This window comes from Gracilinanus agilis, chromosome 3, assembly GCF_016433145.1.
Source record: "Gracilinanus agilis isolate LMUSP501 chromosome 3, AgileGrace, whole genome shotgun sequence".
Lineage (NCBI taxonomy): Eukaryota > Metazoa > Chordata > Mammalia > Didelphimorphia > Didelphidae > Gracilinanus > Gracilinanus agilis.
Genome location: NC_058132.1, coordinates 453,295,775 through 453,313,104, shown reverse-complemented (window position 1 = coordinate 453,313,104; position 17,330 = coordinate 453,295,775). Strand labels below are relative to the sequence as shown.

Genomic DNA, 17,330 nt, shown 5'->3' with positions numbered 1-17,330 from the left:
ATTCCCTTTAATGTTATTATTGATTACTTCTGTTATTTGTTCCTTGACTCACTCATTCTTTAAGATTTTATTATTTAGTTTTCAACTAAATTTTAATCTTTATTTAGATGGCCCTTTGTTGAATATAATTTTTATTGCATTATAGTCTGAAGGGCTGAATTTAATATTCTGATTTTTTTACCCTAATACATGGTCAGTTTTGTGAAGGTGCAATATAGCTGAGAAAAAGGCACTACCACTTTCTATTCCTTTTTAATTTTCTCAAGAGGTCTCAAATTCTATTCATATCCTTAACTTCTTATTTATGTTTTGGTTAGATTTATCTAGCTCTAAGAGGGGAACATTGAGATGTCCCACTGCTATAGTTTTGCTGTTTATTTCTTCCTATAACTCAATTAATGTTTCCTTTAAGAATTTGTATGCCCTAACCATTTGGTATATATATTTAATATTGATATTACTTCATTATCTAAAATGCCTTTTATTTTTTTTTAAACCCTTAATTTCTGTGTATTGGCTCCTTGGTGGAAGAGTGGTAAGGGTGGGCAATGGGGGTCAAGTGACTTGCCCAGGGTCACACAGCTGGGAAGTGCTTGAGGCTGGATTTGAATCCAGGACCTCCTGTCTCTAGGCCTGACTCTCAATCCACTGAGCTAACCAGCTGCCCCATTCTATAATGCCTTTTAGCAAGATGTTGTTTCCCTAATTATCTCTTTCAATTAGGTTTATTTTTGCCTTTGCTATATGATCATGACCCTGCCCTTTTTACTTCATCTGAAACATAATAGAATTCTGCTCCAGCTCCTTATTTTAACTCTGTATGTGTTTCTGTTTCAAGTGTGTCTCTTATAAATAGCATATTTTAAATAGTATATTATTGGATTCTGGCTTCTATTTCATTCTGTATTCACATTTGTTTTATGGGTGAATTCATCCCTTTCTCATTCACAATCATGATTACTCTCTCTTTTTATCCTCTCAAGTCTATTTTGATTCTGACCATTGTCTCCCTAAATCTGCTCTCCCTTTTATCACTCCCTCCCTTTCTTTTATCCCCTTTCCCTTCTATTTCCCTGATGGGTAAGAAAGATTTCCATACCCAACTGAGTGCATGTATATTTTCCCTCTTTGAATTAAGGGAGAGTGAGGTTCAAATTTTTCCTGTCCTTGACAACCACCATTTTCCCTTCCACTATAAAAGCTTTTCCTAAATGCAAATTTTTATTTTTATTTTATTTTATTTTTTATTTTTTTAAACCCTTAACTTCTGTGTATTGTCTTATAGGTGGAAGAGTGGTAAGGGTAGGCAATGGGGGTCAAGTGACTTGCCCAGGGTCACACAGCTGGGAAGTGTCTAAGGCCGGATCTGAACCTAGGACCTCCCATCTCTAGGCCCAGCTCTCAATCCACTGAGCTACCCAGCTGCCCCCTGCAAATTTTTATATGAGATAATTTTCCCCATTTTTCCTCTCCCTTCCCCCTTCTCCCATAGTTCACCTCTCTTTCTTGTCCATCCTTTTTTCCCAAGATCATCTTAATATAATCAATTCACACCCATGCCTTCTACATGGAGTCCTTCAAACAGCCCTCATAATAATGTTCTTAGGAGTTCCATGTATCATATTCCAATATAAGAAAGTAAAGAGTTTAGCCTTACTAGTCCCTTATAATTTCTCTTTCATGTTTACATTTTTATCATTCTCTTCAGTCTTATATTAGACAGTCACATTTTCTATTTATCTCCGGTCTTTTCATCAAGAGTTCTTGAAAGTCTTGTAATTAATTAAATACCTATTTTTCCCCTTAAGGATTATACTCAGTTTTGGTGGATAGATTATTCTTGGTTGTAATTCTAACTCCTTTGCCTTCAGGAATATCATCCCAACCTCTGCATCTTTATGCTGTAGTTGCTAAATCTTGTGTGAGGCTGATCGTGGCTCCATGATATTTGAATGGTTTATTTTGCCTTCTGGAAATTTTTTTTTTCTCTTTGACATGGAAGCTCTAGAATTTGATTATAATATTCTTGGAAGTTTTCATTTGGGGATCACTTTTAGAAGCTGGTTAGTGAATTTGTAAAACTTCAATTTTACCTTTGATTCAAAGATATCAATATAGTTTTCCTTTATAATTTCTTGAAATATGATGTCTAAACTCTTTCTTTGATCATGACTTTCAGGTAGTCTAATAATCCTTAAATTCTTACCTTGATCTATTTTCTAGGTGAGTTGTTTTCTGATGAGATATTTCACATTTTCTTCTTCTTTTTGGCTCTTTTGACTTCATTTTGTTGTTTCTTGATGTCTCATGGAGTCATCAGCTTCCATTTGCCCAATTATAACTTTTAAGAAATTATTTTCTTCAGTGAGTTTTGTAATTTTTATTTCCCATTTGGCCAATTCTATTTTTAAAGGTGTTATTTTCTTTGGTATTTTTTATTATAAACTTTTACTAAACTATTAATTGTCCTTTCATAATTATCTTACATCACTTTCATTTCTTTTCCTAATTTTTCCTCTACCATTGTTATTTTATTTTTAAAATATTTTTGGTTTTCCATGATTTCTTGTTGGGTTTATGTCCAATTTACTTTTTTTTTTCCTTTAAGGGCTTGCTTATAGCTGTTTCGACATCCTTGTCTTCTTCTGAGTTTGTGTCTTGATATCCCCTGCTACTATAGTAGATGAAGATCAGGTTCTCTTTTTTAGAAGTGAGTATTGTTCATTTTTTGAGGCTATTTCTTGAATTTGAACTTTGTTAAAATTAAGCTCTATTTGGGGGTGCATTGTCTGAAGTTTCAGGCTTTTTCAAGTTGTTGTTTTCAGAGTTAGTTCCTGAGGGATGGAAATTTGGGGTGTTTCCAAAGTGGTGTGATCCAGGCAGAGGTATAATCAGTACTCCCTTGCAACCTCAAGTGATACTCCTCCTCAGGTCCCCTGCTCCCTTGTGACATCAAATGCTCCTTTTCACCCTAGAACTGATAACCCATAAGTGACTATAAGTAGTGGAGTTGCCTGTGTCTTGTCCTGCATCCTGTGCTAACACAGGGCTTCCCTGTGGTAGAAGAAGATGACAAATAAATGATGACTAATTTTTCTCTCATTTCTAAGGCTGGTGAAGAAAAGGAAGAGAGGTTCTTTCCCTTATACTTTTAGGTGTTAATGTCTAAATTGAAGGGTGACCTTGGCAATCTCCTTCCCTGATTTGTATTTGACAACTTCTGTGTCACAGAAGATCAGAAGCTCATTGAGTTTCTGGAACTACTTGATATGGTGAGAAAGTGAGGGAAATATCCCCCTGAGGCTATACAATGTGATGAGTTTGTTATCCTGGTAAATTACCACCCATGCAAAAGACTGTATGTTTCATTTTGGAGGAACAGACGTCCTCTGACTCTGAAGTTTTTCTAGCCTTCAGGAAATGGTTTTTAATGAGCTGCTTGCAATTGTCATGTGATTTACAGGCAAGGAAACCTTACTTGAGACCTTTGGAAATGAATGAAATGGATGAACTCAGAATGTAGTTTTCTTTTTCTTTTTTTCCTTTCTTTTTCTTGCTTCTTTACTTTTTTTTCAGAACATAGTTAATATGGAAATGTTTTACAAGGCTTTATATGAAGGTATCATAGTTCTTGCCTTTTAATGAAGTAAAAAAAGAGAATTTGAAACTAAAGTAAAAATTAAATTCTAATTAAAAAAGTGAATGAAGTGAACTCTTTGCTAAGAATTATAACTGATGGATGAGGGAGCTTTGGTTGTTTTGCTGAGGCTGTATGCAGAGCTGGGTCTAAGGGCAGGCAAGGGAGATAGCCATCTAGGGTACAACATGAAGGACGGGAGAAAAAAGGGACACATTTTAATACTTATGAGTACATGCAGTTTTAATCCACTCTCTTTCAAGGGTTGTAAGCACAAGATTGCTATGCAGAAATTCTGTACTATCAGGATCACTCTTTAACCCAAATAAATTACTCCTTTAAGAGGCAATACCATGTGCTCTTGACTTTAGTAGTGGTGTTTTTCAAATCTTAGGGCCCACCAGATGCCTCATGCCAGGTCTGGCTCTGTAGGCTACAGAATGCAGATCTTTGATTTCTTGAAAAAAAAATCTGGCTTTATGCCACTGGGGGGAACAGTACTGCCCACCCCAGTTGACTCAGTGAGAGGCTGGCAAGCCTGTCCAGGCACTGAGCAAGTACCAGATGCATCGCTCAGAGTTACATTATTATTACTGTTCATTTGGCCTGTCAAACTGAGCTCTTTTCTGGGTTTCAGAGTATGAGAGCAAAATGGCCCTCCCTGATAAAAGGCTAATAATACCTCCAACCTTGATGCTAGTTAACAGTGAGCACAAGTTTTCGCCTCTGGGGTTGGATTGGTGGTTAACTAATTTATTTTAAAATAATTACAGAAGCAATAAAAAGAACTCCCTACCTGGGCCACATTGGGTTTGACTCTCATCGTCTTGTAGTTACTGGTTGTGTGCTGGGTGCTTCTAGATGGATAACTATGTGAAAATCCCTGCATGGAGAGTAAAACCAGAAGGAATTTGCACTGTAGTCATTCAGATTGCAAGCTGATATGCTACCCTACCCCTCTCCCACTACATTTTATGGAATGACCTAAATGGGAAAGACAGTCCTTTGCCCTCTGATCACTCCCCCACTCATGCAGACGGGCTGTGGGTTGTGTCTCTGGCTGCCTGGGGACATTTGTTCTCTAATCTACTAAAGGATTATCTGTAACTATATGGTAGAAAACAAATAAACAGGGAGACTGGATCTCTGACCTCCAACATGGATGAATGTGTTGCTCTCCCACTCCAACCCTTCCATGAAAATGGGAGAAGCCATTTCTGATTAAAAAGATGAAAAAGAAGAGAGAGACAGACAGACAGGCAGGGAGAGAGAGAAAGAGAGAGAGAGAAAGAGAAAGAGAGATAGAGACAGACAGAGAGAGAGATAGAGACAGACAGACAGACAGACAGACAGACAGACAGAGACAGACAGACAGAGACAGACAGACAGAGAGAGAGAAAGAGCGCACGCACTTGGAGTGGCTTGGCTTTGTCTAGAATCAGGAAAATTCATCTTCCCAAGTTCAAATCTGACCACAGACTAGTTGTGTGAGTGTAGGCAAGTAACGTTGTTTTCTTCAATTTCCTCATCTGTCAAATGAGCTGGAGAAGGAAATGGCAAACCATTCCAGTAACTTGGCCAAGAAAACCCCAATCAGGATCTCAGAGTCAAACACAACTGGAAAACTGAACAATAATAACAAAAAGTACCTATTATGTACATGTCAGGCACTATGCTAAGCACTGAGGATAGAAAAGAAAGGTAACAGTCTCTGACCTCAAGGAGCTTACAGTTTAAAGGGGAAGCAAACAACAATGCACAAACAAGCTACATACAGGACAAATTAGAGATAGTCGAAGGTGATATTTTAGTTAGATCATGACTAGGTGGTATAATATATCTGTCCCAATGTTTTATAGACTTGGGATCAGTAATACCTGAATTTGAATTTTGACTCAGACACTTTTACTGAGACTCAGTTTTCTCATCTGCAAATTGGGGATAAAAATAGTAGAGTCCTCATCTGATTATTGTGAATATCAAATGAAATTACTTGTAAACTGCTTTATAAACCCTAAAAGTGCATTATTATCATTATTATTTAGTACTTTTTGTAGTAAAGAGTTCAAACTGTTCAATTCCCTATCCTAGTCTCTCCTCTCAGGATCTTCTCCTACTTCATCATGTGGATATTAGAGATAAATTTCTTCCTAAAGAAAAACCTAGGTTGGTATAAGATAACTCATTACATAATTTTGATTACTCAACTTGGAAGCCAGTCTCATGAAGCAATTGATATGAAGTCAGAAGCCTTGGGTTTAAATTCCAGTTGTACTACCTGCTGTCTGTGTAGTCTAGGGTTACACATCCTTGGTTCTCTGTTTCCTGGTCTATAAAATTAGGATATTGGACAAGCTGATGTCTAAGGTTCCTCTCAACTTTCAATCTAGCATCCAATGCAGCAAAGTCTAGTTTTCTGATCTCTGTTGTTGTTTGCCCTTTATTTTCAAAGAGGACCAATGATATCATAGAGTGATGTCTTGACTTGGGCATAAATTAGAATTAATCAAGACAAAACTGTACAAAGTTATTTGTCTTCCAGCGTCAGATAAGTCCAGCGGCAAGACAAAAATCAGGACAGCTGGTGATGGCCTGGGATGCGGTAGATGACCTTGGCTTCTTTGGTGTCTGATCAAGTTCTAAGCACTCCAGAGTGCTTGCTTTAGATCCCTTCATGGCCATTGGAACAAATTGCTCTCATCCCCCCATTTCCACTAGGGGAACTCTTGACACCCCCCCCCAATTCAACAATGCATTTATGGCCTATTAGTTACCCTCATCTCGGGTCAGCCCGTCTGCTGGGATAGTTTTACCAGGCTAGGGCTGCTTCACATGCTATAGCTTCTTGGAGCCACAGGTAAGAGTTGAATACAGGTAAGAGTTGAGTACCAGGTGGACACCAAAGGTGGACAAGCAGCCCTGAAAAGGGCTCAGCAAGCCCTCATACTAGAGGTACTAGTCTTCCTTGAACATCCATGCCCCCTATCTGTTTACAGAACAAAAACTGCATTTCAGGAGTTTGTAATAATAGAAACTAGTTGTCCCAGAAGTCTTAGTATAGTTTGAAGTCTTTAATAATTGAACACTACACTAAGATTTTGAGAATCACTTGTAGTGCTTTATGGTCTACAAAGAACTTTATATACCATTTTATGGTTGAGGAAATTGAGGCAGACAGATTCAAGTGACTTGGCCAGCATCACCCATCTTAAGTCTTGATGCCACACACAGATTTAAAACTTAAATCTTCCAGACTATCAGTCCTGTGTTCTACCCCCTGGAATCATCTAGCTACTAACCAATGAAAGTAAATGAAATTCCCTGGCTTATTACTATGGCACTCTCTAATCTCTGACCTCACTTTGATCCAGAAAAAGAAACTGTTCACATCTCATCTTTCTCCCTCCCTGAACTAAATCTAGCCAATGTATGTGTTCTGTCCTATTTTAGAAAGCAGCCCCCAAGTGTTGCCATCCCACACAATCTATTTATGCCTTTAATATTAGCTTGTGGTATAGAACATGTAACACATATTACAGCTATGGGCCAAGCAAGCTTTAAAAAGATTTTCCAACTTTATCTAGGGGGAGGCTAATAGATCAGAAAAGTTTCTCTCTCTGTCTCTCTCTGTCTCTGTCTGTCTGTCTGTCTGGCTGGCTGTCTGGCTGTCTGGCTGTCTCTCTCTCTCTCTCTCTCTCTCTCTCTCTCTCTATATATATATATATATATATATATATATATATGTACATATATATGCATGTGTGTATGTGTATATATACACATACATATGTATATATTTGTATTTGTTTATATTTATATATGTATGTATATATATTCCCTTCCAAAATGTTATCTATTATCCCAATAAAGACAAAGTTATCCAATATTTACCTCAGCATTTCCATGAAACTCCCAATAAGATTTCTTATACACTCAGAAAAAAATTACATTCTATTATAGAAACTAGAACATGGCCTACTGTTCCAAGAACCCTGAAAGATTCTCTGAAATTCATTAAGAACTTGATAAAATCAGATATTTAAAGGAGAATGGGACTCTCTGGGCCAAACATAGAGCAGATTATTCCTAGAATTTGATCCAAAAATTTCTCTGAACACTGTGGAACTCTCCACTGCTTTCAACTCTCCACTGACTACAACTTCAGTGAAAAAAATGTATAAGAATCACTTGCTCAAGTCTAAAGAGCACTTTCTCATCTTCAAATGGATTAGGCTGGAAGCAGGGGGCTGGGAAGAGACACTTCACATCCTAGGAAAATAGGGCTGGACCGAGCACAATGGTGGTCCAATATTGCCTAGGAATTGCTCCTACAGTTGTGGGCATGAAAGGGAACAATACTATATTCCATTAGAGAAGAGGCAAAGTTTAAATTAAATTGGTTAATTTGAAATTTCCCTTCATTGTTGCCTAGGAGTTGTTGTCACCCTCCCTTGGTGTTTGGGAAAATTCTTGCAGACCCCTTGTACTTGACCCCTGAGGAGATTCAGTAGAGCAGAGTGAGTTGAGGGGGAAGGGTAGGCTCAACACAAAAGCTAAAACTTGAAGAAAGACAAGTGCCTCTTTTTAAAAAGAAAAAGTTCTGTTTAAGGGAGTTTTTCAGCTAAATGAATAGCTTGAAATTCCCCCCACCCAAGAGTAAGGGGACGGGTGTGTGTGTGTGTGTGTGTGTGTGTGTGTGTGTGTGTGTGTGTGTATGTATGTATGTATGTATGTAGAACAAGGATAAATTCAATGAATAAGCATCCCTGCTATATTTCAACTCATTTGCATTCATATTTGTTTGCTCTTTAAAATAGAGAAGGAGTTCTAATTGGCCCCCAAATGTATAGCCAGCAGTATCTGGTCAGGCTGAATTGAGTCAGGAAAGCCTAGGTTAATGTATTCTATCTTTGTTCAAATGGAATTTGAAATGGTGTACAGATCTTATTGCAATGACTAGAGGAATGAGATAGGGAGTGTCTATTCATTTATGTATGTTGAGTATGAGTAATATTCAATTTAACAACACAAGAATTTATTAAGTGCGATGTTCTATATCGTTCAACATGTTAGACACTGTACTTAGTAGACTGGAGATATAAAGGACAAAAATCGAACAGTTCTTGCCTTCAAGGAACTCAAGAATATTCTACTCAGAGGGAACAATACATACACTATTAGGCAAATACCAAATAAAAGAGAACACAAGATGTAACTTCAAGGTGGAGAGAGCACTAACAACTCTGGGAGAGATCAACCTTGTTGTCCTTGAGCTGAGACACTGAAGGGACTTAGAAATGCCAAGAAGCAGATCCTTATAACTCCTATTTATATGACATTTTCTTTGTGGCTACTCTATGAGGTAGGCAGTGTAAGAATTATTAAATTATTTTATAGAAGAAGGCCCATAGTCTTAATGAAATTGAAAAGTCACACACAATTGGCAAGTAATAGTATTTAAACCCAACTCTTCCAACATATAGCCACACTCCATCTTGCATACCTCATGGTGTTTGTTGTTAGGATCTTGATTAGATAGGCACCTTGTTTCCCTAGAAAATGCCAATTGGTCAAATCCAGAAAGAAGGATGGATACCTCCCAGCTTCAGCTCCCCAGTCTCCCATGAAAGCGATTCTAGGCTTTGTGTGGACATTCAGAAATATATGCAGACAGATCTATTGAGCTGAAAGGGGGAGGGAAGATGTTTGCTTGAAACTGTGACTCTTAGATTTGGGCCAAAATGTGGGCTAAAAGATAGAAGGATGTTATATGGTCAAAGAGGTCCCTTTTTTCTCAACTATCCCAAAATCTTTAGGTGGTTAACAATATAAGGTCAAACAAAGTTCCTCCTAGGAAATGTCATCAATAAACATTAAAGTGACATTTACTTATTATATCAAAATAGATATAATAATTGAATTTTAGACCCATATACCTATCAGTCACATAGTGACTAATTTATAAGTCATTAAATTTTCAAAAATGTGAAATAATTTGTTTCTCATTTACTTCAGTTATCTTTAACTCTTCATGACCCAATTTGGAGTTTTTTTAGTCAATGATACTGGAGTGGTTTGTCATTTCCTTCTCTAGGTCATTTCACAGAGGCAAACAGGATTAAGTGACTTGTATAGGGTCACACAGCTAGTGTCTGTGGTCAGATTTGAACTTAGGTCTTCCTGACTCCTGGCCCCATGCTTTATCTACTCTCTTAACTACCTGCCCTTAAATAATAATTTTGTTTAAATATGCATTTGGGGCCAGGGATTTGTTACATACTCCTCCTTTCTTCTCATAAGAGGTAAGTTACAAAAGTAGAAGATTATAATATGTAGTAGGAAAGTTGTATACTTGGATCCAAGAGAGACATGTGTTCAATTCTCAACTTATTTATCTATGAAATACTAGTTATATGATCATAGGTGATCATCTTTGGGCCTCTGTTTTCTCATCTGTAGAAACATGGCTAATAAAACCAAGAGAACTTAACTTGCTGGGCTGTTATGAAGATCAACTGAGAAAATGTATTTAAAACTCTTCACAAACCTTTAAGGACTATATAAATGTCAGCCATTATTATTTGAAAACTGTTGGATGTAGCCTTCTTTATTACCATTTTACTTAGCTATTTAAGGGGGCTATATTTAATGGGTTGTTTGTTGATGTGTATGTGTTTAGGTTTGTCTACTACGTCAAAACAATTTATTAAATTACAAATAAAAGAGATGACTTCGTATTATTGCTAGTTATTCCCTTCAGTGGGCTAATAGAGACATTTTCCAATAAAAACAAGGCAGTTAGGCAATGCTTTTGTTTCTTTCTGGTTTTTATGATTTTCTTTTGGATATTTCCAAAATGTTAGCATGGGCCAAATCTCCTTCTCATTCCCCCTGGTCCTGACCAAAGAGTAAGCTATGGAAGACAGGAATAGCGATGGCCTAAACAACTTTCCCGTCAAAAAGCAATCTTCATCCCTTGGGTCACTTATGAGGATTAAATGATGGTTTTAAAAAATTAAAAATTAAACACACTATAATTCAGGGAATGATAATCATCTGGAAAAATAGCAGAAGTTCAGCAAATTAGCTTGCCCCTCTATAGGTGGAATAGATGTAAAAAGCAACGCATCCAAACTTGAGAAAGGATAAATAAACGTGCCACAAGTTCTACTAAGAAAACACATCTGCACACAATCAGTAGTGAGGATAAACACACAATTGTTTTCTATTTTAGAGAGAGCCATGATGGGTAGAGATGACTTGACAGATCCAACCCAGGTCTTTTCAGTTTATATCATTATAAGGTTTGAGGGTGGGCAGCTTGCCATCCTCAGTGCATTCCCAGAATCTCTCATCAGGCTGAAATCTTCAAAGAAAATAAATACTCTATCAATTCTTCTCCCTAGCATAGAGACAGGCAGACAAACAGAGAGATGAAAAAGTGGATTGAGAGTTATCTAGGAGACCTCTGAGGCATCTTGAGGGAGGATTTATTTTTCTTGTTCTAATATCATTCTCGACTTCTTCTCCTTTCCTCTCATAATTCCCCACACTGAGAAGGCTCAGTAGCTCAGTGGATAGAGTTCCAGGCCTGGAGTCGAGAGGGCCTGGTTCAAATCTGGCCTCAGACACTTCCTATCCTGGACACTAGTCATTTAATGCCAATTGCTTAGCCTTTGCCATTCTGCCTTGGAATCAATATTAATTATTGGGGCAGCTGGGTAGCTCAGTGGAGTGAGAGTCAGGCCTAGAGACAGGAGGTCCTGGGTTCAAACCCGGCCTCAGCCACTTCCCAGCTGTGTGACCCTGGGCAAGTCACTTGACCCTCATTGCCCACCCTTACCACTCTTCCACCTATGAGACAATACACCGAAGTACAAGGGTTTAAAAAAAAAAACAATATTAATTATTGATTCAAGGACATAAAGTAAGGGTTAAAAAGAAGTAAATAAATAACTCCTCACACTGTTGGTTATGGTCCAAGAGTGGTTGAATTTAACATAACCCTTCATAATTACTGAGCAAGGCTACCACTGATTATAGAGAACTATTCCCTTTAGGTCCTTTTTAATTAATTTCTCAACACAGTTCACTGAGTTCTCAAACTTCCTCAAATTCTGGATTCTAATCAATAAACATTTATTTAGTGCCAGCTGTATACAGAATACTACTTTATATGTTGGAGAAGATACTAAGTATAGAGAAGAGACTTCTGCAGAGTTAAAGATCTGGGAGAAATTAACTCAAATTTACAAAGTATTTTAACATTTATAAACACCAGAGCCATAACCAATACAACTTTGCTTCAGATTGCCAACATCTGGGGGAGGGGAGAAGATAGAGGGGAAACAATGCTTCATGTCTAGGAGAAAGGGATACCATGGAGCTCTTCTCCCAAGGCCTGTCCACCTTTCTCCCCAAATCCCAAAGGGAAATCAGACTTTCTGGGCAGGAATGTCCATCTCCCTTGACCTCCAACTCTTAGTGCAACTGTTTTTGTGACCAGAATGTTCTTGATGCAAACACTGCCCTCTGCCTCCTCCCTCCCCCAATCCCAGGGATCTGAATTTGGCCTAGCTTCAAGAACATCTAGTGATGATTCCTTAAAGTACTTTCCTTACAACAATGCTGTGAAACATTAAGTGTTTTATCCCATTTTCTAGTTGAAGAAACTGAGGCTTAGAGGAGTTAAGGTGGTTTTTTATGGTCACACAGCTAGTATGTGTGAGAGCCAGGGTTCAACTGTATTCATATTGAATTTTGCTGTCGTTCAGTCATTTCAGTTATGTTTGATGTTTCATGACTCCATTTGGGACTTTCTTGGCAAATATACTGAAGTGGTTTGCCATCTTCTCCAGCTCTTTTTACAGAAGAGAAAACAAAGGCAAACAGGGTAAAGTGACTTGTTCAGGATCACACAGCTAGTAACTGTTTGAGGCCAGATTTGACCTCAAGATGATGAGTCTTCTTGACTCTAGACCTGGTAGCCTATCCATTGTGCCACTTAGATGCCAGCTTATTGACTTGGCAGGACTATCTATAATTTGATATTAGCCACAATCTGAACTCATGAAGGAATAACTTGAAATAGTTTGTTCAATATAAATGATCACCACATTTAGTTGCCAGACAGAAATAGAGGAAACATTTGGGAAATAAAATAACTTATTCAGTTTTCTTTTGGACAGGATCTGGGATTTCACTTGTATGGGGAACTGCCATTGAAGAAACTCCCTGCTGAGGCAGATCAGCAGCTGCTCTGCAATTTAGTCTTAGAGAAGCCCCTGGGCTATTGAGAGGTTCAAAGTCTTGCCCAAGGTCACATGACCAATATGCATCACTGGGAGATGTTGGCTCCATGTCTTCAAATCTCACAGCCATTATCCCTGGCCATTGTGTCCCATTGTTTTTCTCTATTTTTTATTCAATGATAGAGCTAAGAATATGTAAGACCTTTCTTTTTCAAATCATAGATTCATAGTTTGCACCAACAGAGGAGAGACACAGATAAGACAAAATAGTCAATAGACTAGAAATTATTTCCATTTGGCTTTAGAATATGTGAATGGACTGACTTTTGACAAGAGGTAAATCTAGTTCTTGGTACTTTCCCTTCAATAAAATAATTAAGCTATATTGTGATGACTTCTCCTGATTTAGCACTCTGTATTCAGCTAGTTCCTCTAACCCACAACATGCTGGGACTATCCTGCTCATTTTTATAAGAAATAAAATTAATAAAATGTATATATATATATATTTGGGTTTTATTGAAAGCCATATTGATAATTAAAGCCACAGTGCCTGATAAGAGCTCATTCAAATGCTGTGCCATACCTTTCCCACCTGGCTGCTTCATCAGGAAAGAGGCAGTACCAATGCCAATCTCCCTATTTAAGCTTCTGTTTACATTGGTTTCATCACCATGTAAAACAGGAAGCCAGTTGAATCATGGGAAATGTAGTTTGTAAGAGATCTAAATGTCCAGAGGAAGCTTAGACCAGGGAAATCAAAATTAGTTCAAGGACCCCCAGATTTCCAATAACACACTTTCCAACACCCTCATGATTTATCTTCTCTCAAACTTTCCCTGCAGCAGAGAAGGAGATAGTTTAGATTTCAATGGACTTGTGTGCAGGTAAAATCAATGAATTATCAAAAATCATAATGACTCAGAGAACTCTGGTGTTGGTGAAGATCTCTGTACTTAGAGAGGAATTCCATCTTCACCTATAAAATGAGGAAAATACAGTAGATTATCCAATGTGCCATTCAGCTCTGTGCCTATGGTCTTATTAAATCCAATTGGTAGTTATTCAACCTTCAATTGAAGATTTCCAGTGATAGGCTACTTTCTTCCTCCTAAGTTAGTCCACTTCTACTTTCAGGAAGCTCTAAAATGAGAGATTTGGACTAGATAACTTTCCAACTCTGAATCTGTGATCTGAATTGTTAGGAAGACTTTTTCCTGGAATGGAACAGGTTCAGTTTTCAACAGAGCTTCAACTCATCATATTGTATGAAAATTATCTCTGAGTATATTATATGATAATTGTCAGTCATTAGTTCACTCAACTATTATTAATAATGATGACAATAACTAACATTTATATCAAACTTCAAGGTTGGTAAAACATATTTATATATATATTATCTCATTTAGTCTTCACAACAACCTTGAGATGAAGGTGCTATACTTCCATTTTACAAATGAGAAAATTGAGGCATACAGGTTAAGTGACTTGCCTAATATCATACAGTTAGTGCTTATCTGACGCTGGATTTGAACTGAAGTCTTCTTGACTCTAAATCTAAAACACTATCCACTATACCACATAGATGCCTAGGTGTTAGCAAAAAAATGCAATAAAGCAGGTACTAACTCTCAAAGTTAGCCTTGGAAGTACAAATCTTTGGTTGATGGATAATCCAAGTTTAGTATCTTGAAAAAGATGAACAATGAAAATTGTTCTTAATATCTGCTAGTTATTATTATTGTCTTGTTTAGAGAACTGCATTTGATGTAAACCATGCCTGTATCTGCCAACAAATAACTTATTTTCTCTTATCCAATAAGTATGAGAAGCAATAGAAAGAAATATGGATGGTCAAAAAAGGAAGAATAAATATGGGCAAGTTTGTGGACTAAGTGAAATGTTTATGAGATTAATATTTTTGGGAAACTATTTGCAAGGCTCCTTTATTGTGGGAAGAGGGTTTGTCTTCTCTCCTAACTGTATCTATTTATTATAGAATATGATTATACTGGATCTTTGCTATTTTTTCCTTTACAGACAAAAATATTTTAAAGAATATGAATTCTTAGCCTTAGCTTGATAGCACTGGACCTATTTTTTCCCACAGAATTGATGTACTACAGTAGCTCATAGCAGAGTGTCTGGTTCTATGCCAATTGCCTTTCTTGTCTGGTATAAACAACCTCTGGAAATTCAGAGGCTGATTGGAGAAAGAGAGAGAGATAGAGGCATAATAGTAGCAATGATCCAGAAATGAGAGAAAAAGTAACTGATATTAACAAGTCTAGTACCTTATATGGTATATACTTTATGAAATTAAATTTGAGCTGCTCATGCTCCAAGAGAAAAAAGGACAACAAAATTTTAAGAACACCACTCTTCAAATATTCTTTAACATTCAGCTAGTACACAAAAAAGTTCAATCAAATGGTTGAACAAATCAGTCATTAAGTAAAGACAAGATAAAAGTGAATGTGACTTAATGGATTACCATCTATGAGGTATCAATATATGACCTTACTCTTGGTATCTTAAAATATTGAGTTGGGTTTGTTTTTTAATCTTCATTCAAGAATTCTATTTTTTAATAGAACTTTTAAAAATTCATCAAGTTTTTTTTTGTTTCCTTGTTTGATTAGTCTTTTCAGTAGAAATTGCCTTCCATTGGTGTGGAGAATTCCTAGGGTAGAAAATCCCTCTACCTATGCTGATTGGCAAATCCTTTGAAATGTGTAGCCTTAGAGAATTGCTGGAGCCATTGAGAACTTAATTGACCAAGGCTATCTAGTCAGAATGTATCCGAAAAAGGATTTGAAGGCAAGTCTTTCTGAATCCAAAGTTGACTCCTAATCCACTGCTTTGCACTGTCTATCCTCCAGATATTAAAAAATATGCACAAGAGAAATGAGAGGGTTTGGAAACTAAAATTCCAATCCTTCTCTAAATATTCTATAGTCTATTCTAATTTGTTAGAATATACTTAGAATGGGGGCATCTAATCTAGGTGGCACAGTGGATAGAAAGCCAGGCCTGGAGTCATAAGGACATGGGTTCAAATCTGATCTCAGATACTTCCTAACTGTGTGACCCTGGGCAATTCACTTCAACCTGTTTGCTTAGCGCTTGCCCTTCTGTCTTAAAGTTGTTACTAAGAGAGAAGGTAAAAGGTTTTTTTTTTTTTAAAGAATATACTTTGAACACACATACACACACATAAACGCATGCATGTGTGCACGTGCAATCTATAACCATCTCTGCATTCCCAGAGATTGTTTATATATCATAGTAATTAGGCATATACTATCTCATGCATTTATATTTCACACACATGACACATTTTAAAAAATATCATAAATGCCAAAGATGTATTGTGACAAAGAACTATGCCAAAAATATATTGGAAAGCAATCAGATTCAGACATGTTAACATAATCAAATCCAAACTCCCTTGGTCAAGATGCTCCTGGCTAGGCAGTCTTGCCCTTTGAAAGCAAGTAAAATTAACCAAAACAGATCTCAATTAGTATGACACAGTTTCCCATCAGCTTCTCAAAAATATATTAAACTGAGTTGTATGCTGTTCTGGAACAATTCCACTCTGCATGGTATTTATAGAAACACTAGTGTTTCTATTCTGAGAGCTCTGAATGAATGAGGAAACTGAACTTTCTACATTTGGTTTTGGGGATTTTAAACAATTTTAAAACAACTACATCATTTAAAATTATTAGCAGGTCCACATTTGGTAAACCTAATTTCATTTTCCCATATTTTTTAATCCTTACCTTCTGTCTTAGAACCTATGCCAAGTATTGATTCCAAGGCTGAAGAGTAGTAATTGCTAGGGAATTGGCGTTAAGTGATTTGCCCAGGATCACACAGCTAGGAAATGTCTGGGGTCAAATTCAAACTCAGTAGTTCCCATCACTACACCTAGCTTTCCATTTTTTTAAAGAGGAGGGATAAGGACTAGACTTATGATTTTATTAATAATACAATATGGGGGAACTCCTTCTCTCAGTACAAGTTAGCTCCTTTTCTGAAAATTATTGTAGTGGAGAATATGGAGTGATCTGAGTCACACCATGAAGAAATGCCAGAGGTAAGACTTGAATTTAGGTCTTCCAGCACTAAAAACCTGTTCTATATTCACTATACCACAACTTCATTTTCAAAATCACAATATCTGTCTCTGTAGGAATAAGAGGAAGTTATTTATCCATTTTGCCATCCAGATTTCTTTCTTTTTTTTGAAGTACTTTCTTATTCTCTTCTTCACCATTCCTATCATTGTAAACCCAACAGTATAATATTTTTTTGCAAGCTGGATGAGGGAGAAGAAAGAAATTACCTTCAGGAAATTGGACTAATATGTTTGGTTTACTACTGGTAAAGAGATTCATCTGCTGAATTGTATTATAGTTGAAGGACACATT

The 17,330-nt window shown here is 37.0% G+C and overlaps 1 protein-coding gene across 5 annotated transcripts in view; it reads left to right on the top strand.

Annotated features, from left to right (window-relative positions):
* The window catches only part of NHS (NHS actin remodeling regulator), a 449,929-nt gene that overhangs the window by 216,855 nt on the left and 215,744 nt on the right, over positions 1-17,330 (top strand). The window contains exon 3 of one of the 5 annotated variants that reach the window (XM_044670334.1): positions 16,163-16,179. The exons of the other annotated variants lie outside the window; for them this stretch is intronic. Within the exon in view, the coding sequence (XP_044526269.1) occupies positions 16,163-16,179 (17 nt within the window). The remainder of the gene's footprint in view (positions 1-16,162; positions 16,180-17,330) is intronic. 5 annotated transcript variants of the gene reach the window in all.